The sequence below is a fragment of the Natator depressus genome, chromosome 2, assembly GCF_965152275.1.
Source record: "Natator depressus isolate rNatDep1 chromosome 2, rNatDep2.hap1, whole genome shotgun sequence".
NCBI classification, from domain to species: domain Eukaryota; kingdom Metazoa; phylum Chordata; order Testudines; family Cheloniidae; genus Natator; species Natator depressus.
In genome coordinates this window covers 186,542,476-186,567,633 of record NC_134235.1, presented here as the reverse complement: position 1 = coordinate 186,567,633, position 25,158 = coordinate 186,542,476, and the positions used below count along the sequence as shown (strand labels likewise).

Genomic DNA, 25,158 nt, shown 5'->3' with positions numbered 1-25,158 from the left:
ATATCAGGAAAGGTACCTATGTTGCATATATAAAACAGTCATGCAGGTGTAAAAAGGACTACCACGCTCCCAAATATGTAATTCAGCATGTAGAAGCAAACCGGGAAGACATTTCCTGTACACACCAATGATATACGTTAGAGACAGATGCTCTCTGTTAAATATACAGAAACACTGGTTTAAAATGAATGAAAATGTGTCGATGTATTTGTAGATTGAAACTTTTTTTACCCATAAGGCTTCCTCTACGTGACTAACATTAAATTATTGCAGCCAGCAGCATTAAGTCTTCGGTTCCATACTGTTAAAACACCTTCTAGAGACAATTCTATTAGCAAACATGGTTATTTACCTGTCATAGTCTTGGCAAATCTCCCCAACAGCAACCAATGCCTTCAAATACTCATTAGGCTGATACGGATGGATGTAGTGCAGAGAGCAGCTGTTCCTGGGATCTCCATTTGATGCTGTGAAATCGATAGCTACCTGGAAAAGAAAAGAAACAGTTGCTCTGTGTAGATGTTACAGTGCATAGGTATCTCCAGATCTGCCACATTTCTTTATCATATGCAGGGGCTGGATACCACCGTTTTAAAACAAAAATGAAACCAATTAATCAATTCTGCAATAACATTCCTTTTGTAGCACTGTCACAAGCAGTGTAGAAGTCAGCATAAAGAGCATCATTAGACTGAACGTCCTATATCACAATTAATTTTTCTAGCTAAGAAACGATATGTGGGGTGCATGCCTGTAATGCATCTGTTGAGGTTGTATATATAAGTATAATACTGTTCTTTCCTGTATTAGAATGCTTGTTTTCTGGCTAACCCTTCAAAGGAAGTTATAAAATAAATTCAACCAAATCAAAACTATTATTATATCTATAAGTATATCTAAAGTAAATGATAATGTTATGATATATGTCTGAAATTATGTAAGTAGAAAAACAATGACTTACATAATTATTCCATTTAGGGAATGATATTCTAATATAAACCTATCTAATTAATTAGCTCTAAGTTCTCTGAGTTTAATTAAATTCTTTCTAGTCAGGTGATTCCCAGTCTATAAATCTGTCTCTAGTATAAAATCTGTATAGAGTCAAAATCCCTAAACAAAAATATTCCAAACCGGGTCAAATTCCTTTCTTCATTTCTTTGTTACTGCTTATTGCTATTATTATAATAATAAAAAGTCTAACTAGCCCTTGTACAGTGATTTTCATCTTCAAAGCATTTCATAATCATTAACTTAATTAACCCTCTCCATTTTGCTGATGGCAGAAAGCTTAATGGTTGGTTCCAAGGCAAAAACAAAAATCAAGTTAAGCACAGATTTTTATGCTGAATGCGCTCACTGTGGGTTGCGGGAGGCATCCAGCACTGAATTAAGTTTTAATTAACCTTTTAAAAATTCTGTTTTTCCTTTTTGAAATTCTCTTTGTACTTCCTGGATGCTAATGACATTCCAAATGAATCATTCTGTGACATCACAATCATAGACAGCATGAGCTGGAATGACATTTCTGACATTTGCAATGTTGCATTCTGGGATCTTTTCAGTGAACCAATAGGAACCAAAGGATTTCACAGAGGGAAATAACATTTTTTAACAACCCTATAGTTAGAGGTATTTTCTGCTTCCCTTATCCCACAAAACATGGTAAGCGGTGGTATTCAGCAGAGAAGTCTGCACTTAACTCAGTTTCGCTTTGCAATTCACCTTTAAGTGACTTGCCCAACGAGACAAAGGGAGTTGTGTCATACTTGGAACTAGAACCCAGAAAGTCCTGGCTTCCAGTCCTGTGCTCAGACCACTAGATGATATTTCCCTTTAGCAACATGTAGCTCCCCTGAAGAGCTCTATCACATTCTGTGTCTAAGGGTGGATTTTCAAAGGGCCTAAGTGATTTCGTAGCACAAGTCAAGGGACTAACTTTAGGCTCCTAGTTTTGAAAATGTTGGCCTCTGTCTTGATTTTTAATATAGGAATTTTTAACTTGTAGAAATTTTGGCAGAGATTTTCAAAGATGACAAGAGCTTTTGATGCCCAGTTCTCATTAATTTTAATGGCTTTGGGGCATACAAATCTACAGCTTTGAAAATCTCAGTCTTTGTCATTAAAAGTTGTGAGAGCCAATCAGAACTTTTAATCCTCACACCACTGATGCTCAGTTTCCACTCTGTGATCTAGAATGTTGTTTGCAGATTCTGTTTCATGTTCGATATCTCCTCCTCTTTAAATCTTTAAGAACTGGCCCCTTGATATCTGACTGGAAGAACATATGTTTTGTCATGCTACCAATCAGTGCTTTGTTTGATCAGCCTGGGAACATCTCTGCTGCCTTGACCAACTGCAGTCACCTCTATGACTGACACATCTATTAGGAGAAATGAATATAATTTAAGTGGGAAATAGGATTATCTTTCAGCTCCACTTCCCTATATAAACCTATGCAGCTGTCCTGCCAGAGATTTTGTTTGTCCTGATATTTTCCCCACAGGTTTCCCCTTGAGAACTAAGTTAACAAAGAGAAAATTCACCACTATTTACCTTACATGTATAACATTTTGCACCTATATCATCAAGATTCAAGCTGCCAGCTAGTCACACTTTTGAATAATGATCCTATTAAAATCTTCAGTGCCACAGCTATTGGAGATTGGGCTGTTGACAACCAGTTGATAAGCACAACAAGAATAATAGCAGGAGACACGCTCAGAACATTTTGAGCAGCTGTTCGCACTGTACACACTGAGCCAGATTCTCAACTAGTGTAAACTGGCATACTTCCATTGAAGTCAATGGAGCTATCCTGGTTTATGCCAACTTAAGGTCAGGCCCACTGAAAGAAAAAGTGAAAACAGGTATGGCGTGGGGAAGGAAGAAGAGCCCTTACAAACCAGGACATGAATTTATGGTCTTGTTTTCACAGAACAGAAAGTTTAAAAAAATTATATTTAGAAATGTTGGAACTTTTGGACAGAAAATTCCCAACCAGCTCTAGATTCTCCACCCAAAACCATTCTCCACTGAAAACCAGGGCTTGTTATACCTTGGAAGGAAGTAGGTATGAAAGGGAGTAGAGACTTTGCCTTTTGCTTAATCTTACCAGTGTCCATACACGGACTCTGCTCACATTTGTATGAATCCCAACAACCTTGTGTTCCTTGCAAAATATGCTAGATCAAGGCCTCTGGGCCAATATTTTCAAAAGCATGTGTCTAAAAACAGGAGTCTGATTCATAGTTAGGCACCTAAATGAGTGGTCTGATTTTCAAAAATGCGAAGCACCCAGCAGCTCCCAGCGCTGATTTTCAAAGATGACAAGGCATCTGCTTTTGAAAATCTTGGCCTATGTATGCATATGGTTATTTAGTAAAACACTTATATTTTCGCTGAAATAAAATTAACTTAAAGATTTTGCATAGATTACAAAAAAATGATTGCTGTTCTACTCCCTGCACAAACATTTTCTCCTGTACCAGAATAAGAAAGGACAGGTGCTCTAAAGATGCAACAGATGTTGGCCTTTTCCCTGATAACCCCAAAAGAGACTCTTAATGAGGTTGGAGTGACATGCACCAGAAGGAATTGGACAAATCCTTCTTCTTGCAATGACTGTTTGCCAGGGTCATGTGGTGCTTTTTAACCAGAAGTGATTGCAGGATGTCAGAATGAGCAGCAGTGTGCAAGGCAGGCCTGTTGTCGGCGGTGTTTTGGGGGGCGTGCGGGCAGGAACCGGATTGAAATGCGTTTCTTGACTGGAAATTGTCCTTAAGATTATTGTCATTAAGATTCACTTAATGCCTTTGTATTTACAGACCGTGAATACCCTCATTTCCTATTATGATGTTTTTATTAAACTTGTGATTTTGCTGCATGGTACAATCTTCTCAGCAGGTATCAGCAAAAGAGACACATGCTCCGTACACTGTATTCTGGTAGAAGAGGAATACGCTCTCGGTCTTCCATCATCAACTACAACTACTGCTCCATCCACAAATGTGCAAAGCATAACATCAGCTGTTTTCTCTGAATACAGTAAGGTCTTTAAAAGCTTTTAAGCTTTAAAAAATGCACCTCTTGGGACACAGGGGAAATGAGTGATGAGTTCTCTTTTCTTGCGCTACTAATAACCTTCCACAAGAAACAACAATGCCACTCAAATGCTGATGCATTGTGTTGCCAAGGCTCAGTTTTGACCCTGCTTCTTGCTGAGAGGAGGATTTCTACGGAAAGCCGAAATGATAACTGCAATGGTTCCAAAACAGCAGCATGTAGCAGCTCTAGTTTCTTAATGTTCCTGTCTGACAATTTAAGGCACTCAGTCTTGTGTGTTAGGACCAAGACTGCATACATGTGGGGAAGCTTTCTGATTCTAAATGAAAGAATCACAGAAATTAGGGCTGGAATTTGCTAGTCTAAACCCCCTGCCAAAGCAGGATTTTTTCCCTACAACATGTTTGGTCCAGTGTATCTTTAAATATCCCAGGTGTTGGCACGTCCATCACCTCCCACTGTTCAATGTGGGTATCCCACAGCAAAAAGATTATACACTCTTAGGAAGATTTCCATAATCTGTGTAAAAGTGTTTTTAATGCGAGGATAATTTCCTGCTTAGCCTTCTACCAGCTCAGTCAGCAAATTATCAGCTTGTCCTATTGTCTTGACCTGTTTGACCCAGAAGCGGTCCTGTATGCTCTTTCAGTTGCAGCTCTTAAAATGAGTGTTTCACATCCTTTCTGACATACTTCCTAAAGGGAAGAGAATGTCTTCTGACTGTAAACCCATTAACTTTGCCAACTTCTTCTGACTGTTTTCTCACACCTAGCAGGGAACTCTGTCAGATCACTAATACAGACTTCTGCAATAAAAGCCTCACAGAAGTAACCATGTGGAATCTGCGTGATTGAGCATAAAATTCCCTAGAAGAAAGTTTCTCAACAAATCATTATAAAAAACACAACAAAAAAAGTTTACTCTTGGTTTTCTAAGATGTTTGTTCTAACCATGAACTATGTAACCACAATGGATGAACAAAGTATCCCAAGAGCACACAGCATGATGTTACAAAAGCTCTCATTAGTGCTTTAAATTAGCAGGAACACTATACGATAGCTTTTTGTTCCCAAACCTATGCTTAGCAGCTTAGCTTCCCTCCCCCACCATCAAATGCCCTTTCAGATCACAGCTGCATTGTACTATCTGTACACTGCATGAACACAACAGAAACATAATTAATCCTAAAACACAAAGAGGGTTGGATGACTTACTACGAGTTTGTGAACTTTGCTTCTGTCTTAGCAAAGAGGAGGGCAATATATCACTGTGGTTTATCGGAACTCATTTCTATGTTGACATTAACATTCCATAATGGTGTACAAGAATTCAGGAAACACGGTCCTCTTTCTGATTGCAGGATTATGGATTTCATAGATCTATAGTGTTCCAACAAGCCATCTTTGACAAGTGTGAGCATATGAGCCTATGTAATTAATGCAGAGTCAAACATCTCTGCACATCTTAACTGCAAGCTGCTGGATTATTAAAAAAGGCATGTGTTTTTGCACTGATTACAAATAAATCACTCACATGAATTCCAAAACAAAATGGCATGACATAGTCTTAGGATGTGCCCCTTTACCAGTGTACAGTTTCTGTGCACTTGAGAGTGAAAATGATAGAATGTACACACGATGAATCCATTTGCACGTGCATGAATTGCACAGTGGAAAAAATGACATGTTTGGTGTTAGAAAATTAAATGATTTGTACACAAAAGTGACAGTGGGTGAAAAAAATGTCACATGAACAAATTGGGGCAAGGCTGCGTCCCTTTTAAAAATGGTGCTGTAGCAAAAATTATGACAGTCATTGTACTGGATGCTTAGAAAATAGTACCTGGGGACTAGGATAGTGGGTTGGAAGTGGAAGGACTGAAAAGTCCAAGAATTAGATGTGGTTGAGTGTAAGTGGATATGTAATATTTGGCCAAGAGCAGGGGTGAAAGTAGGCCGGTACGGGCCAGGCAGCGTGGATGGGTTGGCTGGGGGAAGCTGATCCCCAGCCCCACCTCTTCTGCCCAAGGCCCCGCCCCATACAGGTAAGTCTTTTCTGTTACTTTCACCCCTGGCTGAGGGATTGTTTTTCATTTTGACTTTTTTTTTCCAGTACCAGAGCAACCTCAGCAGAGCTAGCATTTATGGCCTCATATATTTATGCATTACAGGCGAAGCTGGTAGCACCATTTATACTTAATACTATCCCAAACTTCACATTATAAGACCCTATTTTCAGTTCCTTATAACTTCACCAAACTTTAGCCACCTGGGCTGACATTTTCCATGCCAGGCTGATTATTTATTTATTTTATTTGGTGTGTGGAAGCGGTTTCAACACAAATGACTGAGCCATTTCTAAGAATCAGATTAGGGAACATTATGATGTTTGCTCATGTTTAAATATTCTTCCAACCATTTCACTGAAAGAAAGGAGTCCCAAGAGCATTTCAAGCAGAAATTTGGCAGAGAGGTCATACTGAATCGGAACTGACTTAAGCCTGGGCAGGACAAGAATGATCATGTGACATTCTCAGTGATGACCCCCACACACAGCTATTGACACAGACTCTAGGCCAAATCTTCAGCTCTCATACAACAGCGTAGAACAATCGATGTCACTGGAACTATACTGATTTACACCAACTGAGGATCTGGCCCCATACATACTATGGACTTTAGTTGCTGTGGTCTGAGTGGTATTGCTGTAACATGCCAAATGAAAATGTTACGTGTTTGAAAATCATACTGTGATCCCAGTTTATTTTATAGTCACAAAATATTTTACAAGAAGAGTTTAGCAATTTATCAATACATTTACAAAATGGCAAATCAGATCACTTTTTCCTGTGAAAGTGATGAATTTGGTGTTTAAAAGGAGTCCCTTTCATTATGGTCAAGGAAATTACAGTCGGAAAACACTTACTGTAAACTGTATTTGGCATCCACCCATGATGTAATCTAAGAAAGAATGCATCTTGTGGATCTGGAAATAAGAAAGCAAAGACATTCAGATGAACTGTGTATTGCTAAAGGATCCAGACTTTGAGACAGCTTGTTTAAGGAAAAATAAAACATGGACTGGGATGGCGTGGGAGAAATCAGAGAGGGAGAGACATAAAGCTAAGTTAAGAGAGGAAAAAAGAAAGATGAGAAAGCAACACAAACCATTCTGAAACCACCAAAATTATTTATGCACATCAAGGAGAGAAGAGAACAGCATTCCTCTGCCTGAAGTCACTGGGGATTTTCCCACTGATTTAAGAGAGAGGAGCAGGCATTTTTTCTGAATTCAGAGACATGACTTTGAAAGAATGGGAAGGGAAACATCTCACAGAGATGGTCATCCCAGTGAACTTCGATGTATGGATGCATAATGGCAATGTATGGCATATTTGATTGCTTACTGGTATTATAAAACAACAGGAAGGAGTAATTGGGGAATATTGATTGTTTGCACACTAGTTCCTCTACAAGGCTGAGCTATTTTTCCTTTTTTGAGGGGCTCCATTTCTATTACTCCTTTATTACCCCAAATCCTTGGTTTTATGGATTATTTGACAAAGACATTGTTAAGTACACTGAAATATGTTCTAAAGTCCCCCCAATCAGCAAACTTACCTTAAAGTTCTCAGACAAAAACTATGTTAAGGTGGAGTTAACACGGAGAGCAATTTAGGGTACAACACATTACAGGATTGTTTTAATTATCCCCAGAAGAAACATCAGAGACCAGGGAATTCAGAGGTAAAGGTAAACTTAAAAGAAATCCCACTACGTTAAGGTATGGATATTTAGGGCATCCAAACAACCTTCACTCTGCTTGACAGTAACACTATGTAATAGTCACATGTTTATCGTTACAACATTTTAGTGTCTAATCCCAGAGGAGATTCAATTGTTTTTTTATTCCCTCCCCCCGCCCAATAGTGTCACTATGCAGGACACTGAAGGTTAAGAAAATGTTGAAAGAGGGTAGTTTTTCACAGAATTCTCTGAAACAGAACATTATCTGTCAGCCTCTGCTAAAAGAGAAACTTTCAGTTATGAAGAATAATGGTAACAAACGACAATTAATCCTAAAATATTTTCTTCAAAGACAGCCTTAGCACAAGATCTCAGTGACTTGTTAGTGTATAGGAAGTTGTAAGTGTCTGAGTTACTTCATTCTTAAGATCATTTGGACGGGGGCGCGGGGTGAGGCACGGGGGCTGGTCTGACAGACCTTCATTGATTCCAAGACCAGAAGGGACCATTTGTGATCATCTGGTCTGACCCCCCTGTATAACACAGGACAGAGCACTTCCCCAAAATAATTTCTAGAGTAGATCCTTTAGAAAAATATTCAATTCTGATTTTAAAAATTGTCTGTGATGTAGAATGCAACTCTGCCCTTGGTAAATTTTTCCAGTGGTTAATTCATCTCACCGTTAAGAATTTATTCCTTCTTTCCTGTCTGAATTTGTCTAGCTTCAATTTACAGCCACTAGATAGTGATATACCTTGTGCATTAGACTGAAGAACCTATTATTAAATATTTGTTCCCTGTGTAGGTACTTATAGACTGTAATTAAGTCACTCCTTAACCTTCTCTTTGTTAAGCTGAATAAATTGAGCTCCTTGAGTCTATCACTTATTCAGCAGGTTTTCTAATCCTTTAATGATTCTTGTAGCTCTTCTCTGAATCCTCTCCAATTTTTCAACATCCTTCTTGAATTGTGGATACCAGTGTCACCAGTGCCAAATACAGAGGTAAAATAACTACTCCTACTCAAGATTCCCGTTTATGTAACCAAGGATCGCATTAGTCTTTTTGGCCACAGCATCACACTGGGAGCCTGGGGTGCTTAAACTATTTGTATAGTGGGGGCGCTGATAACCACTGAACCAAACTGTAAACCTTGTATTTGATGGAAACCACTTTAAACCAGGGGGGGTGGCAGCACCCTGAGTTCCAGCACCTATACTGGGAGCTCATGTTCAGCTGATTATCCACCATGACTCTCAAATCTTTTCAGGGTCACTGCTTTTCAGGATAGAGTCCCCAGTCCTCAATACAGCCTTCATTCTTTGTTCCCAGATGTATACATGTAGAATACATTATACATATACATGTACTGAAATTCATATTGTTTGTTTGCACTAAGTTTACCAAGCAACCCAGATCGCTCTGTGTTAAGAGACCTGTCCTTTTCATTATTTACCACTCCCCCAATTTATGTGTCATCTGCAAACTTTATCAGCAATGATTTTATGTTTTCTTCCAAGTTATCGATACAAATGTTAAATAGTGAAGGGCCAAGAACAGATTCCTACGGAACCCAACTAGAAACACACCCACCCAGCAATAACTCCTGATTTAAAATTACATTTTGAGACCTATCAGCTAGACAGATTTTAATCTAGCTAATGTGTGCCATATTAATTTTATTTCATTCTAGTTTTTTAATCGAAATGTAATGCAGTACCAAGTTAAACATATTATGGAAGTACGTCAACACTATTAACTTTCATCAACCAAACATGTTATCTCATCAAAAAAACTATCAACTTAGTTTGACAGGATCAATTTTTCTTAATACTGTGTTGATTGTCATTAATTATATTGCCCTTCTTTAATTCTTTATTAATCGAGTCATGTATCAGCTACTCCATCATATTTGTATGGAATCAGTGTCAAACTAACAGGCCTATAATTACCTTGGTTATTCCATTTCCCCTTTTAAAATACTGGCACAACATGAGGTTTCCTGTAGTCTTCTGGAACTTCCCCAGCATTCCAAGACGTATTGAAAATCACATTTACAGTGCAGTGAGTTTCTCAGCTAGCTCTCTTAAAACTCTTCAAAACAAACTATCTGAACTTGCTGATTTGAAAAGGTGTAACTTTAGTAGTATCTATTTAATATCCTCCTTACAGTCTAGTGGATTGAAAAGAGTCATCTCATCACATGATAGGGCTACACCAAATACGTAACAGAAATATGTATTGAACACTTCTGCCTTTTCTGCGTTATTACCAGTAATTCTATCATTTCCATCTAGTAATGGAAATTACCACAGGGTGCCGCATTTCTTAAAGGAACCACTTTAAAATTAATTTTAACTCCATGTAATGAACCCATTTACTGTGAGTTCTCAGAAAAGTCACTCTAAACTGGAAAAGAAAGAGATGTAATTTTGGGGAGGGTATAATGTATTCTTCCCGTGTAACAAAGTGGTTGAACCTCTCCTTTCAGTGCAACATTTTTTTATGGGGCCATGACCAGCTTCCCCATAGTAATGCTCGACTTTGAACAGTGAATCTATAAATATGGCATTAGAAAATTCCACGTTTACTGAGTCTTAATGATTTCCATATCAGTTTACAGGTAAAATATGTTTTTACAGCTTCCAGCCCCTCAAACAAAACCTGGGTTCTGACTCAAGTTGGGCTGTTTCCTTCTTCAGCTTATTATGACAGGTTTTGCTGTATATTTTATATGATATGCCTAAGAAAGGACAGACCGCCAGAACCCAAATAGCTTCCCTTTGCCCTTCCCATGTCACAATTTTTAGTTCCATACTTGAGATTTTCTTTGCTGGCTCCATTTCCAAAAAATCTTTATAAATACATTATTAACAACTGGGAGGAGGAATAGACAAAGTATTCTTTCAAATGCAGGTACCTTGCACTGGTTAAGAATGACAATGCCTGAATTCTTGTAACTCTTCTTCTTTGCTTTGTACTTGGGGTTTATGCACTCCCACTGTACCTGTGAAAACACCAGTCACTGCATGAAAGAAAATTCATGTAAACAAATTGAATTAATTAAGGGTTGCACGGTATGTTCTCTATAGTTGATTAAGCCCCATCAAATGGCCCAAAGACAAAGATGGCTAAACATTAACTGTACAAGGAGTGATCTTAACCTACTCCCACCTACATTCTGGTATGCAAATATATGCATAATTCTCAAACAGACATTTAACTATCCAAATCTGTGTACGCACATGCAGGTTTTACATGTGAAACATTTAGGGTTTTTATAAAGAGATCATTTCAGAAAAAGTGGCTCCGCATATAAATAAAAATGATTGGGGGAAATTGTCTGATACTTGATATTAAATACATTACTCCCTACATATTAATATAACATTGAGGGTTTGCATTAAACGACTAAGAACACAGCAATTTAGACCTGAGATTGAAGTACTTTCCTTAACCCCTTTTGTTGGAAATAGATCCTTGAGAGTGCAATATTATATGCTGTAGATACTATGAGAAAATAAGAAGTTAAAAATAAGAAATTAATCTAAGTACGTAAAAGGAAATTAAATAACAACTGCCACATAGCACTCGCTGGAACGTTTTCAACTAATTTTTGTTGTTGAAATATGCTGATTTGTTGAAGCTGAAATGTTTTGCAGTAGAAAGATCAATTTCAACTTAAAAGTTACTTGGTTTTGGTAGTTTAAGACAGACCAAACATTCAAACTTTGAACTCTAAGTAGTACCTTCAAAAATATGCATACCTGCCTCTGCACAAGCACAACCCACATTTGCATGTGCAAATACCTGTCTGCACATGTCCCATTTTGCATGAGCTATTGCATATGCACACTTAGGGCCTGAGATTTGAAAAATATTGTCTTTAATGTTATTTCAGGGGCATTTTTTGAAAATGGGGGGAAAACACTCAAGGAAATGTGTGTGTACTGACATGGTGCCAGGCAAGATGAAAAATCCATCTACAAAAGGGGCCAATACTATGTTGTAGTGGGGCAGTTACTCCACTCCTGAGGGAAAAGGCTAGGCTGACTGGGGAAGCAGCCACAGCTGGAGCCATGCCCCAGTCAGGCCACAGCTGGCCCTATAAAAAGGGCTGTGAGCCAGGAGCTAAGTCAGTTTCTCTCTAGTGGTGGAGAGAGAAAGACCTAGCTTCCTGGGAGCAGGGTACCAGAGGTAGAGTAGTGCTGGAAAAAGGCAAGAGGAGCTGGGGAGCTCCAGCCCTGGCAACTCCCCAGGCTGCAGGCCTTGTGCAAGGCCTAAAGAGAGGTATTGGACAGCAGGTCCAAACCTTCCTTGCCAGTGATGAGTGGTTTACAGACTGCAGTCTGCCCCAGTGAGCGGGGGCTAGATGATGACTGGCAGTAGCCACTGAGGCAAGGTGGGGATAGAGGGTTGGGGGTTCTGCTGGGAGGGGAGACCCAGACTCTGGGTTACTGCTGAGGGCAGAACCCTGAGGAAAAGGGGCACCAGGGTCCAGGAGGGACATGGGGGCCAGCGGCAGGCAAGACACTGGCCAGGATGAGGTGCTCCATACACTGGAGAGCTAATTCCCAAGAAGACCAGCAGGAGGTGCTGCAGCGGTGAGTCTTTGCCTTGCTACATATGTAAATAAGTATTTAGACCATTTTTTAAATTGAATGATGTTGGCTTGAAGTTACTGTATTTGTGGAAGAAATCCTTAATTAGGTCCTGACACATTTAAGGATGTGATGCATTTTAAGCATGTAAATAGCCCTGTTGACTTCAACAGTCTTTAGGCAAAGCCCTAAGAGCAATTGTGCCAGCCATCATCTTGGCCAACACACTGGGGATGGAACTCAGGACCTCCAGAACGAAAAGCAAAAGATCCAAGCTGTTGCAATGAGAGGCTGTAACAACTCATATCCTCTGTGGATCAGCACAGTAGGGGCCTTGTAACACATACCAATGAATCACACAATTACTTTGAATATTCAGCATTTCAAAATCAGGATCCCTTTCAAAATATCTAATAGGGAAGGATACTGCTTTAGAGCAGTGTGAGACCTTCTCTTCACCAAGGGCTAACTGTGTGCCTGTACTGCACTCCTAACCTTGTGGCTCCTGGAAACAGGTGACCTAGCTGATAACAGAAAGAGAAAATGTTTAACAAGAAAAATATTTTCAAGCTGTATGAAGTAAGCTGCCTGTGCCCCAGTTTGCCCTACAGCTCAATTATTTGTCTTGTGAAATGAATTTTCTGACTGAGGTAATAGGAAGACACAGGACCACATGCTGCTGGGAAATTCTCCAAAACTGCTTTTCTATTCTCAGGAGGATAGTTCAGGCTCCCCCAAAAAATTTAACAGAGTTCTCCATGACAGGAGATGGCAGCAAAGTAGAGGGAAGAAATATGATTGCATTGCAAAATCATTGATCACTCGGCTCTGAGTATATTTTACATTAAACTAGCTTCACTGGTAGCAGCTATTCTATAAACTTATTGGATGCATTTATAAAAAGAAATTGCTTAGTTTACCAGTTACAATGGAGGCAGCAGTATCTAGTGGACAGGGCAAAATATAGGAGCCAGGAGTTCTAATCCCAAATCTGATACCGAATTTCACCAAACAGATCATCACAAACCTCACCACCTTCCACTCCAAGTGCAAAGTGCACTTCTCTGATCTTGCCTTCTCCAGGATAAACTCATAGCAGTGTATACATTTTAAAAAAAATAACACTTCAGTGTACATACAATTCTCCCTTAGGGAGAGGATGCACCACATATAATAGATGTTGGTCACAGCCACCACTCCCAGGAGGAAACGTAGGGTAGTGGTAGTTGCAGACTCGTCTGAGGGGGACAGAGGTGCCCATCTGTCACCCTGACATGGCATCCCGGGAGGTAGGCTGCCTGCCAGGAGCCTGTATCTGAGATGTTATGGAGGGATTGTCGAGGATCATCCGGCCCTCTGACTACTACCCTATGCTACTCATCCATGTGGGCACTAATGATACTGCGAGGTCTGACTGAGGGCTTTGGCTTCCTTGACCACGAGATGCTGTTCCAGGAAGAAGGACTGCTAAACAGAGATGGGGTCCACCTATCGAGGCAGGGGAAGAGTGTATTTGGCTACAGGCTGACCTAGTGAGGAGGGCTTTAAACTAGGTTCAACGGGGGCAGGTGACCAAAGCCCACAGGTAAGTCAAAAACATGGAGACCTGGGAGAAGGATCAGAATCTGGGGGGAGCATGGACTGTTATAGCAGAAATAAAGGAGAGACAAGACAGAATTGGGGGAGAGGGGGGGTATCAAATCCGTTTCTTAGATGTCTGTATACTAATGCAAGAAGTACAGGGAATAAGCGGGAAGAACTCGAAATGCTAGTAAATAAACACAACTATGACACAGTTGGTATCACTGAGACTTGGTGGGATAATATGCATGACTGGAATATTGGTATAGAAGGGTACAGCTTGCTCAGGAAGGACAGGCAGGGGAAAAAAAGGGAGGAGGTGTTGCCTTATATATTACAAATGTATACACTTGGACTGAGGTGGAGATAGAAATAAGAGACAGACCTGTTGAAAGTCTCTGGGTAAGGATAAAAGGGGTAAAAAACAAGGTGATGTCATGGTAGGGGTCTAGTACAGACCACCTAACAAGGAAGAAGAGGTGGATGAGGCTTTTCTTAAACAACTAACAAAACCATCCAAAGTACAGGACTTGGTGGTGATGGGGGACTTCAATTACTCAGACTTCTGTTGAGGAAAATAACACAGCAGGGCACAGATTATCCAACAAGTTCTTGGAATGTATTGGAGACAATTTTTTATTTCAGAAGGTGCAGAAAGCTACTGGGGGGAAGCTGTTCTTGATTTTTGACAAATAGGGAGGAACTGGCTGAGAATTTGAAAGTGGAAGGCAACTTGGGAGAAAGTGATCATGAAATGGTAGAGTTCATGATTCTAAGGAATGGCAGGAGGGAGAACAGCACAATAAAGACAATGGATTTCAAGAAGGCAGACTTTAGCCAACTCAGGGAGTTGCTAGGTAAAATCCCATGGGAAGCAAGTCTAAGAGGAAAAACAATTGATAGTTGACAGTTTTTCAAAGACATTATTAAGGGCACCAGAGCAAACTATCCCACTGTATAGGAAAGATAGGAAGTATGGCAAGAGACCATCCTGGCTTAACCAGGAGATATTCAATGATCTGAAATTCAAGAGTCCTACAAAAAAGCAGAAACTCAGTCAGATTAGAAAGGATGAATATAAACAAGTAACACAAGTATGTAGGGACAAAATTAGAAAGGCCAAGGCACAAAACGAAATCAAACTAGCTAGAGACATAAAAAGTAACAAGAAAACATTCTACGAATACATTAGAAGCAAGAGAGCCCAATGACTGAGTAGGCCTGTTACTCTTTGGGGGGGGGGGGGGGAAGACAATAACAGAAAATGTGGAAATGGCAGAGGCGCTTAATGACTTCTTTGTTTTGGTTTTCACCAAGAAGGTTGGTGGTGATTGGACGTCTAACATAGTGAATGCCAGTGAAAATGAGGTAGGATCAGAGTCTAAAATAGGGAAAGAACAAGTCAAAAATTACTTAGACAAGTTAGATATCTTCAAATCACCAGGGCCTGATGAAATGTATCCTAGAATACTCAAGGAGCTGACTGAGGAGATATCTGAGCCATTAGCAACTATCTTTGAAAAGTCATGGGAGACATTCCGGAAGACTGGAAAAGGGCAAATATAGTGCCCACCTATAAAAAGGGAAATAAGGACAACCTGGGGAATTACAGACCAGTTAGCTTAACTTCTGTATCTGGAAAGATAATGGAGCAAATAATTAAGCAATTGATTTGCAGACCTCTAGAAGATAAGGTGATGAATAAAAGTCAGCATGGATTTGTCAAGAACAAATCATATCAAACCAACCTGATAGCTTTCTTTGACAGGGTAACAAGCCTTGTGGATATGGGGGAAGCAGTAGATGTGGTATATCTTGACTTTAGTAATGCTTTTGATACTGTCTAGCATGACCATCTCATAAACAAAGGGAAATTCAAGCTAGATGGACCTACTATAAGGTAGGTGCATAACTGATTGGAAAATCGTTCCCAGAGAGTAGTAATGAGTGGTTCACAATCATGCTGGAAGGCATAATGAGTGGGGTCCCCCAGGGATTGGTTCTGGGTCTGGTTCTGATCAATATCTTCATCAATGCTTTAGATAATGGCATAGAGTAGATTTATAAAGTTTGTGGATATTATCAAACTGGGAGGGGTTGCAAGTGCTTTGCAGGATCAGATTAAAATTCAAAATGAGCTGGACAAACTGGAGAAATGGTCTGAAGTAAATAGGATGAAATTCAATAAGGACAAATGCAAAGTACTCCTCTTAGGAAGGAACAATCAGTTGCACACATACAAATGGGAAATGACTCCCTAGGAGGGAGTCCTATGGAAAGGGATCTGGGGGTCATAGTGGACCACAAGCTAAATATGAGTCAACAGTGTAACACAGTTGCAAAAAAAGCAAACATCATTCTGTGATGTATGAGCAGGAGTGTTGTAAGCAAGACCTGAGAAGTAATTCTTCCACTCTACTCTGCGCTGATTACTCCTCAACTGGAGTATTGTGTCCAGTTCTGGGCACCACATTTCAGGAAAGATGGGGACAAATTGGAGAAAGTCCAGAGAAGAGCAACAAAAATGATTAAAAGTCTAGAAAACATAACCTATGAGGGAAAATTGAAGAAACTGGGGTCGTTTAATCTGGAGAAGAGAAGACTGAAAGGGGACATAACAGTTTTCAAGTACATAAAATGTTACAAGGAGGGAAAAAACGTTCTTAGCCTCTGAGGATAGCCCAAGAAGCAATGGGCTTAAATTGCAGCAAGGGTGGTTTAGTTGGACATTAGGAAAAACTGTCAGGGTGGTTAAGCACTGGAATAAATTTCCTAGGGAGGTTGTGGAATCTCCATCGTTGGGGATTTTTAAGAGCAGACTGGAAAAACACCTGTCCTGGATGGCCTAGAAAGTATTTAGTCCTGCCTTGAGTGCAGGGGACTGGACTAGATGACCTCTCAAGGTCCCTTCTTTGATTCTAAGGCACTTCAGTGCTTAATGCACTTCAGGAAGGTGTGCAGCTTCTATGACAATTTGGGTGGTAGAAGAACATACAAAATAGAATAAGAGTGTGCCCTTGGGCAAGTCACTTAATTTTTCTGTGCAGCAGTAAAATGTGGATAATGCTTACCCAGCTTTGTAAAGCACTTTGAGATCTATGGATGATGTTCTAGATAATTCCTAAGTATTATTAAAATATGAAATGTACAAACAATGAAAACCTAACTGATCAATTAGTATCACAAGCCAAATAAATCATCTTAGGAAATTCCTGGCAAGTGAACAAACAGAATAAGTTTTCATCAGGTAAATATACTACCTGATTTGGTGAACTGAAAAGCTTTTTGTAAAATAAAAAATGTTTAAGCTCCCTGACTGTGGGTTGACTTAAAAATGACAATTTTAAAATCAAACTCACCTCCTCTTTATCTGCCAAGAACTGACCCCAGAGCTCTGCATTTACACAGCAGGAGCTGATTATATGACAAGCATCATTTTCTAAAATTCCCTAGACAATCCTTTCTATGTCATCAGCTCTACTTGAGGGAACAGAATCTGCAGCACAGGTCTTGACAGGTAAGTAATGATGCAAATTGTTTTGAATATTTTGCTTTCACTGTTAAGACAAGTTTGTTTTTTATGTACTCCTACATTCTGCTATTGATATGGTATCTGTCACCTTTATTGATTTTTTTTTTTTCCCCATCATTTAAATTAACCTTTCAGCTGAGAGGTAACTAATACGACAGTCTATACTCTGACATTATTGTTAACCACCATAAAACTGAGATTCATCATTCTAATAGTGTGCCAGTTAACATTTCTTCCATGTGCCTGACAGCTCTGGGCTATGTGAGCTCTTCTCTCCTCATGAAACAGGAGGCAATATGACTTCACCGCTTCCTGCTAATTTAATACAAGAGCTGCGCAAAAGGTTTTACAATGAAAGGCCAAATGTAGGTTGGTTTGATGTTTCTTTAGAACCGCAACCCCAATCCAGGTTGAGGGAAACAGCTGAGTGAACCTGAGCCATTTTCAGGTTTTTTTTCCCTTCCCTTGCCTTCCATGAAATTTGGCAAAATAATGCTGACACTTGCAAGGTAGTCATATTTCTAAACCTCCATTCTCTGAAGTGAGACACAGATCACCACAACAAGGGACACTACTCCCTGAAATAAAGGACATTGTTTGCTTCCTCAAATGTTCCTTCTCTTACCCTACCAATCCCCCAGAAGTGGAGTGAAAAATTATGGGTCCCACTGAGACACTTCTTCCCATACACATGTAAAGGAGAGAGAATGTCTACATTTGGCTCCATGTGTCAAGAAAACTTCCTAAATGTAAACATTTAAAGAATAGAAATTTTTAGCAGTATACTTCCAGCAATGGCATTGGCCAGTATGTCAAATAAATAAAGGTACCAGACTGAAGGGGTTCCATGTACCCTGAGGCAAGAGAAACTGTGACACAGAGCTTTTGTTTTCACTTAGGACCTGTGATCACATCAGATATACCTGAGGAATATGAAGTATGAAGCCAGAGTAGGTGACACTCATCCAAAATGGTGCATGGACCATCATCTGTGTATTTTTCTCCAAATAATTCCTTTTTAATTTCCTTTTTCTTTTAGGACATTGACATAATAATGGGTTATTTTTTGTTTCGGCAGCAAGTCACTATTTAATATGTTATCCTGTTGACTCTGGGTGAGCAATTTGCTTTCAGGGCATTCATTCCTGCTGGTTCCCAAGGTTCAAATGGCACCTTTCTGTGCCTGTAAGGGCCATTGCATTCCCTGCCTCCCTCCAGGAGGACAGGTGGTGTTTGCACACTATCTGCTGGGGAGGCCCACCATGGGTAGGCTGGCTGCTTTTAATCTCTGCCAGGGCTCCACAGGAGACTCACAGGTGCAGACTGCAGTGAATATCTGTGCATCCCCTGTTTTCTTGATCAAGACTCTAAAGCTTAGCCAGCACTTCTGGAACTGCGCTGGTTGCCTGCAGATTACCTGATGAAAGGGAGATTACTGATGCACTGTGCTGTTGCAGCCTCCTTTTCTGCCACCAAGCTTCTGATAGTGCAGAGCATCAAGTGGATTTGACCTTCTGATCTTAAAAAGAGAAGTGGAGCTGTCTACTAAAACTGGGCAAATTGAGACTTGCCTTGGTACATTACTAAAGTCACTAACTGCTTTACTGTCTCACACATGCCCACTTATGCGAGTGCAATAGAACTCTGATCATATGAAGAGTTTGGGACAACATTCGAGAGTTTGGATAGAGGGGGGAGCTTCGAGCTGGCTTTGAGGCCCCCTCCTACTTTGCCTCAGAATCTCACTTATTGGAATCCCCAGAGAGGGCACAGTTTTGTCTGACAGAACATTCTAATGAATGAGGCACATACAATGGAAATGCTATGGGGGAGTTAAATAATCTTGTGGAAATGCCAGAGGAGATAGCAGATGTAGGAAGGTTTCTGCCTTCCCTATTTTTTTTCTTTGTAGAGACAGATTTTTCGATTACATAATTTCTCCCATTAGGGTCCAGGTGGCTTGTTTCTATGGCTTTTTTCCAATCTATCTGGTTCTATTGCCTCTATTTTCAAAATTGTGTGGGTTTTTGTTTTTTTTAATTAGAGGAGGATTTCCCCCAGTTCAACTGTGAACAGTTTTACCAATTAATCTTTATCATTCTTTTCCATTCTGCTTTTTAAGCGGCCAGATTGTTTAATGCATTAATAAACATTATAAAACAACTGCACAATATAGGTCCCGATTCAGGAAAGCATCTTTATTCAGAACAGCACTTAAGCTAAACTTTAAGCATGTACTTAACGTCTCACTGAAATCAATCCTTTCCTGGATAAGGGTATAGTTAAGCATGTGTTTAAGTGCTTGTCCTGAATTGGAGCCATTGAGACAAAAGCTATGGTTAAATTGTGAAGGACCAGTTTTGGAATGATAAGACTCAAGGAAAGGTGCAATGGAAGGATAGGATATGTTTTGCAGATGTTTGTTAGAGGTTCAGTTTTTTTAAAACAACCCTAATATGCATTCTCCTAAATGTTTAGCATCTGCTATAAAAATAGGTGTCTTCCACTTTAAAGTAGCAGTGTTTTGAGATGTGCAATGTCTGCATGTCATATAAGGCGAATGAGAACTGGGAAATGACTAACTACAAAAGCCTGTGACAGTACAACTCTCCCCATACCATGCTGGGGATAAAAATGAACTTTGTAAAATTGTTCCTTGTTGTTTCTCCCCTCACAGCACAGAATATTTCATTAATCAACCTGGGGCAGCCCGGATGTCATGGATCCCATGTCTTCAATGCTTTCCCATCAGCTTTATGGTTCAGAGTCTCTGATCATTCTTGTGTGTGTCATTTTTGGTGACAGAGCACCTGTCTTTTGAAGAAATTTCCATCAGGGATGCACACATTTGACCATTATGTGCTCCTTCTCCCACTCATAGGCATTTACTTAAAGCTGCTGTTTTCTCATCAGGCTGGCCTTGCTAATATTATTCAGCTTGGCTCTTGCCCCCTCTTTGTGAAAGCTCTCATTCTACTTCATGATTAATTTTTGACATGCACCAATGCAATCTAGTAATTGCTCTAAAATGTATGAGGCCAACTCAACCCTGGTGTAAGTGGGTCCAGCTCCACTGACTCAATTTGGCCCTGTAAGGACAAGTTTGGATCAGGCTTCATATTAAGGCTCCATTTAAATGATTTATAAAGGGTTAGTAAGTGGCTGATTGATGTTAGAAGCATATTGTAGACATGAGTCACGTGTTATAGCACAGATGGTTACAAACACATCAGCAGAAAATCTTATAGATGGTGATAAGCAACCTACTGACTCGTTGGACTCTGAACCAATTGGTTAGCCATTTATTAACCTTATTTATAAATAGAACCTTAATATAAAGTGTGAACCAAGTTTGTTTTGCACTTTTAGCTTGATTCTCGCATCTCCATTAGAGCAGTCACTACAACATGGGCAACAGTCTAGGAGTCCAACATTATTTATTCCCACACAGAGAATTTATCAACACTAATGGCTCCAGGATGAAATAATAATAGGAAATGACAACTTCTCCAATTAGATATGCCAAATCATTTATCGTTTTCAATAACTGCCACCAACCCCTATTTGTGAGACTCACACTGACATAAAGAAGGAGAATTATTAATGAGGTAATTCAATTTTCTCTTAGGAACTGTAATTCATAAGAAACTGGTTAGTTACATCATGATGATTTCCAGTAAGAGCTGGTGGCAGCAAAGGCATGGCAAGCAATGGGGGAAAGGAGCAGGGAAAGAGGGAAAAATGACTCAGCCAATAAAGGGTCTTTAGCCATCAGGTGAGTGTTCTCTCTCTTCCCAGGCTGTGAGATTGGCTTGCAGTTGCATTCCAGCAGCTGATAGAAATTTGTCTGGAAATACAACTATTCTCCTATTTATATTCATGCAAGTCTAAGCATACGAGTTCTATCAGATACATAATTACAGTAACAGTGGCACCTCCCCTTTTTGCTGACTTCATTTTCAGAACATCTTGCCCAGGTAATAATAGGATATCATATCAGTTAGTTCAAATATCCTTCCCAGAAGCAGACTGGCAACTTTCTGGATCTGAGTGTTGCTAATAAGTTAGTCTTGTGATGGGGAGCTCAGCTGCCCAGGGAGGGATAAGAAGCGTGCTCAGAAATTCCAATTAACTCTAACTCATCTCCAGTTTCTGCTGGAACCATTAGTGATTTTTTTAATTTAGTGTAATGCCTGCTGAGGAACGTGGCTGGGAAATAACTTAGTGTTTTAATATAGCCATTGTTAGGCATCTTAACAGTGTACACTAAGAACACAACAAAACATTTAAAATGTAAATTAAAGAACCAACTACCCCCAAATGGAAAATATCCAATTGATTTCATGAGGGTCAGGATTTTACCTCAAATTAAAATAGAAAAGAACAAAATGGAATTTCAAGGGCATTTTCTACATATCTATAAATACTCTATTAAAGGAAACTGCTTTATACACTGATGCACTGAGTTCCCCTGGTCCTAGACCATCCTTGATTCTACCTTGTCCCTGCTCTACACGCAGTTTTCACATTCCACTGTATCTGCTCTTAGTAAAATCTCTGACTCAATCCTGGCCTAATCTCAGGGCTCTCCCTTTTCATCTTCCTTACTCTCTCAAATTGGTTTGTACACCACTGACCACTCTGATTCTTAAAATTCTGTCCTCCATCAGCTTTTGCAGCTCTGTCCTTTCATGAGTCATCTCCTACTTCTCCAATGGCTACTTCAATGTCTTGTTGGGTGGATCTACCTCCCCCTCCAAATGTAACCAAGATATTCTGGAAATCTTGCGAGAAGTAAGATCAATATTTTCATAAACTTCCAGCTCAATTTCAGAACATTAACAGCTATACTGGGTCAGACCAAAGGTCCCTCTAGCCCAGTATCCTGTCTTTTGACAGTGCCAGGTGCCCCAGAGGGAATGAACAAAACAGGTAATCATGAAATGATCAATTCCCTGTCGTTAATTCCCAGCTTCTGGCAAACAGAGATGAGGGACGCCATGAATGGACCTATTCTCCATGAATGGATCTATCCTCTATGAAACCAAACAGGTTTGGGTAAACTACCAAAATGCACCTCCCAATCTTTCAGGGGACACCCAGCACTGTTCTCCAGGTCAAATTCTGGACTCAACAATGAACTTTAGTGAAACTCTCCTGATACATCTAATAAATAGGTAGGCTCAAATTCTATACTAACTTACATTCCATTTAAGTCAATGGAACTGCATAAGGAGCAAGTCAACTTGAAATCTGGCCAGTAAATTCAGATGTTAGACAGGGTTTGTACCTACCTGTCTCCCTTCCATTGCTCCTCGCATTTCCTTGAATGTTGAACTAAATTCTCCAATGAAGTCATGTTTGCCATTGGAATCCCAGTCCCAAACTATGCACTGGTGAGGGAGAGGAAAGAACAGAGGAAAACATTGTGCTTTAGGCCACAATTTTGCAACTGTGGAGCAATTACAGTATTTATTTGATTAAATGTTATATATGGAAACAAAACTAAGCATACAGTAAACACATTCTTAAGATCAGAATGAAATGACATGTGAAATCTCAACATAGCTCACCAGAAGGGTGAGAGGTTTATTGTATTAATGGCTGAAGAAAGTGAAATTGCATGTTTAGTGAAAATTGATTGAACAGATTTTATATCCAAGTATAAAAAAGCATGTTAGGTATAATTGTATATTCATGTTCACCCAATGTTCTGAGTTATAATAATACTGAGCACTTCGCTCTGCAAAGTGCTTTACAAACATTAATTCATCTTTATAACACCCTTGAGAGGTAGGTAAACATTATTATTCCCATCTTACATTTAACAGAAGAGAAACGGAAGTTACACTGAACAGTTTCTACAGTGGCCTTTCCGCTTGTGTGCCTCTCTGTTAGGTGCCCATCTTGAGATACCTGGTCATCATCTGCTGTTCCAGTTGCCTTCCACTAGAATTGTGGGGACTCACTTCTGAAAATCAGGCCCAAAGTGTCTCAGGTTGGCACACATAAATGGAGGCACCCAAAATCAGATGTCACTTTGTAAATGGTTGCCTAAGTGACTTGCCCAAGGCAAGAAACTAAATCAGAGGAAGAACTGGGGTTTGGACCCAAGAGTTCCTGGCTCTAAAGAGTAGATCACACTGCCTATCAATATGTACATATTTTAGCACCAGCAGCAGAGCTGGCCATAATTGCAGGCTATTTCCATTTTAACTGCTTGTTTTCAGCCATTCATAACTTTCATTTGTAAACATAGTCACCCTGGCTAATTTATAAGAGAGTACACAGTCACCTTGAGCTTTAGAAAAGTTATTTATTGATTTTTTTTATTACAAACATATGCAGAAAAAACCAGAGGTGAAACATTTCAGGGTCCAGCTGCCCACCTTGACTGGCAAGCAGCTTAGCACTCATAGAAAAATATAATTGTTAAACAACCAATTTTAAAATTGGCACATTGTCAGCAAATATTCCAACACACCCCTTAAAAGACAGAACCTCACATTGCTCCCCATGTTCCTTCAGACCAAAGCTTATGTACTTGGACAAGTCTTCCAGTATGCCTGGAAGGTCAATAAAAATAGACTCTAGGGTCCAGGGGACCAGCTTGGCAAGCCAGGGACCTGGCTTCAAATGTAGGTGTGAAGTGTTTATTTTTAATCTCTATATATCAGCCAGGTTCTTAAATTCATTAGTCTGTTTTGTGGAGACAGGGTAGGGAGGTAACTAAATTCATAGCTGAGACTTCACAGGTGAATATGCCACTGCTCACTTTATCACTTAACTTCCTTTCTTCCAAAGACTTTATTGTAGTTTGACCTTTCAGACTTTCCCATTTAGAGTGCCTCATAAGTGATGTCGTCTACTGCAGTCAAGTTTCTTTGATTCACAAACAAGCTATATTTAGCAGTCACACAAGGAAGACTACAGCATCTGTGCTCTTCCAGACTCTAGTCAGTGGGAATGGTTCACGGATTAGACAATCCTCCTGTGTTGAGTGTTCTGTCATTTTTACCATATCAGGTGCGATGACTTTTTTAACCTTTCTATGAAAGGGTCCCAAAGGGATGGAAAAATCTTCAAATCAAACAAGTAAAGAGTTCTCTCTCTATAAAGCACAGAATTGTTTGACAGTTTTGACAGAGATGGAAGAGAAATGTTCCTCTGTATGCATGTTTATTATATTTCGTTTTACTCAGCAACAATAGTATAGAATTGGGTTCCCCGTTCTGATAGCAGGAATATCTCTTGAAATATAACTTGAAACAGCATTTCCATCACTAACAGTGAAGATGAACCTTTTATAATGAAATCTTCAAACAAAAAACTCTGGTACACCTATTAACTACAGCGGTTAGAGGCACTGGTCAAAAAAACCCACAAACATGATTTTGCCCACATTTTTTGAAATTTTGAATTGTTTTCTGTTCCACATAATTTGAAATGGATCCACTTTCTGTTTTCTGTGGAATGGTCTGTGTTTGTTACTAAAAGTTTCAAAATGTATTTAAATATTTTTCCAATTTTTTTATTTGCTGACAACACAGATTTCAGAAAGAAAACACTGTTTCTGGTGAAATAAGTATATAAATTAAAATTATAATGGAATTATTTTTATAATTTAGAAAA

The 25,158-nt window shown here is 39.6% G+C and overlaps 1 protein-coding gene across 2 annotated transcripts in view; it reads right to left on the bottom strand.

Moving 5' to 3' along the window:
* Positions 1–25,158, bottom strand: part of CPNE4 (copine 4) — a 321,822-nt gene that overhangs the window by 47,457 nt on the left and 249,207 nt on the right. For both annotated transcript variants that reach the window (XM_074945561.1, XM_074945562.1), the window contains 4 exons: positions 22,821–22,919; positions 10,733–10,819; positions 6,991–7,050; positions 353–486 (listed from right to left, as the gene is read on the bottom strand). In XM_074945561.1, coding sequence (XP_074801662.1) covers positions 353–486; positions 6,991–7,050; positions 10,733–10,819; positions 22,821–22,919 — 380 coding nt within the window. The remainder of the gene's footprint in view (positions 1–352; positions 487–6,990; positions 7,051–10,732; positions 10,820–22,820; positions 22,920–25,158) is intronic.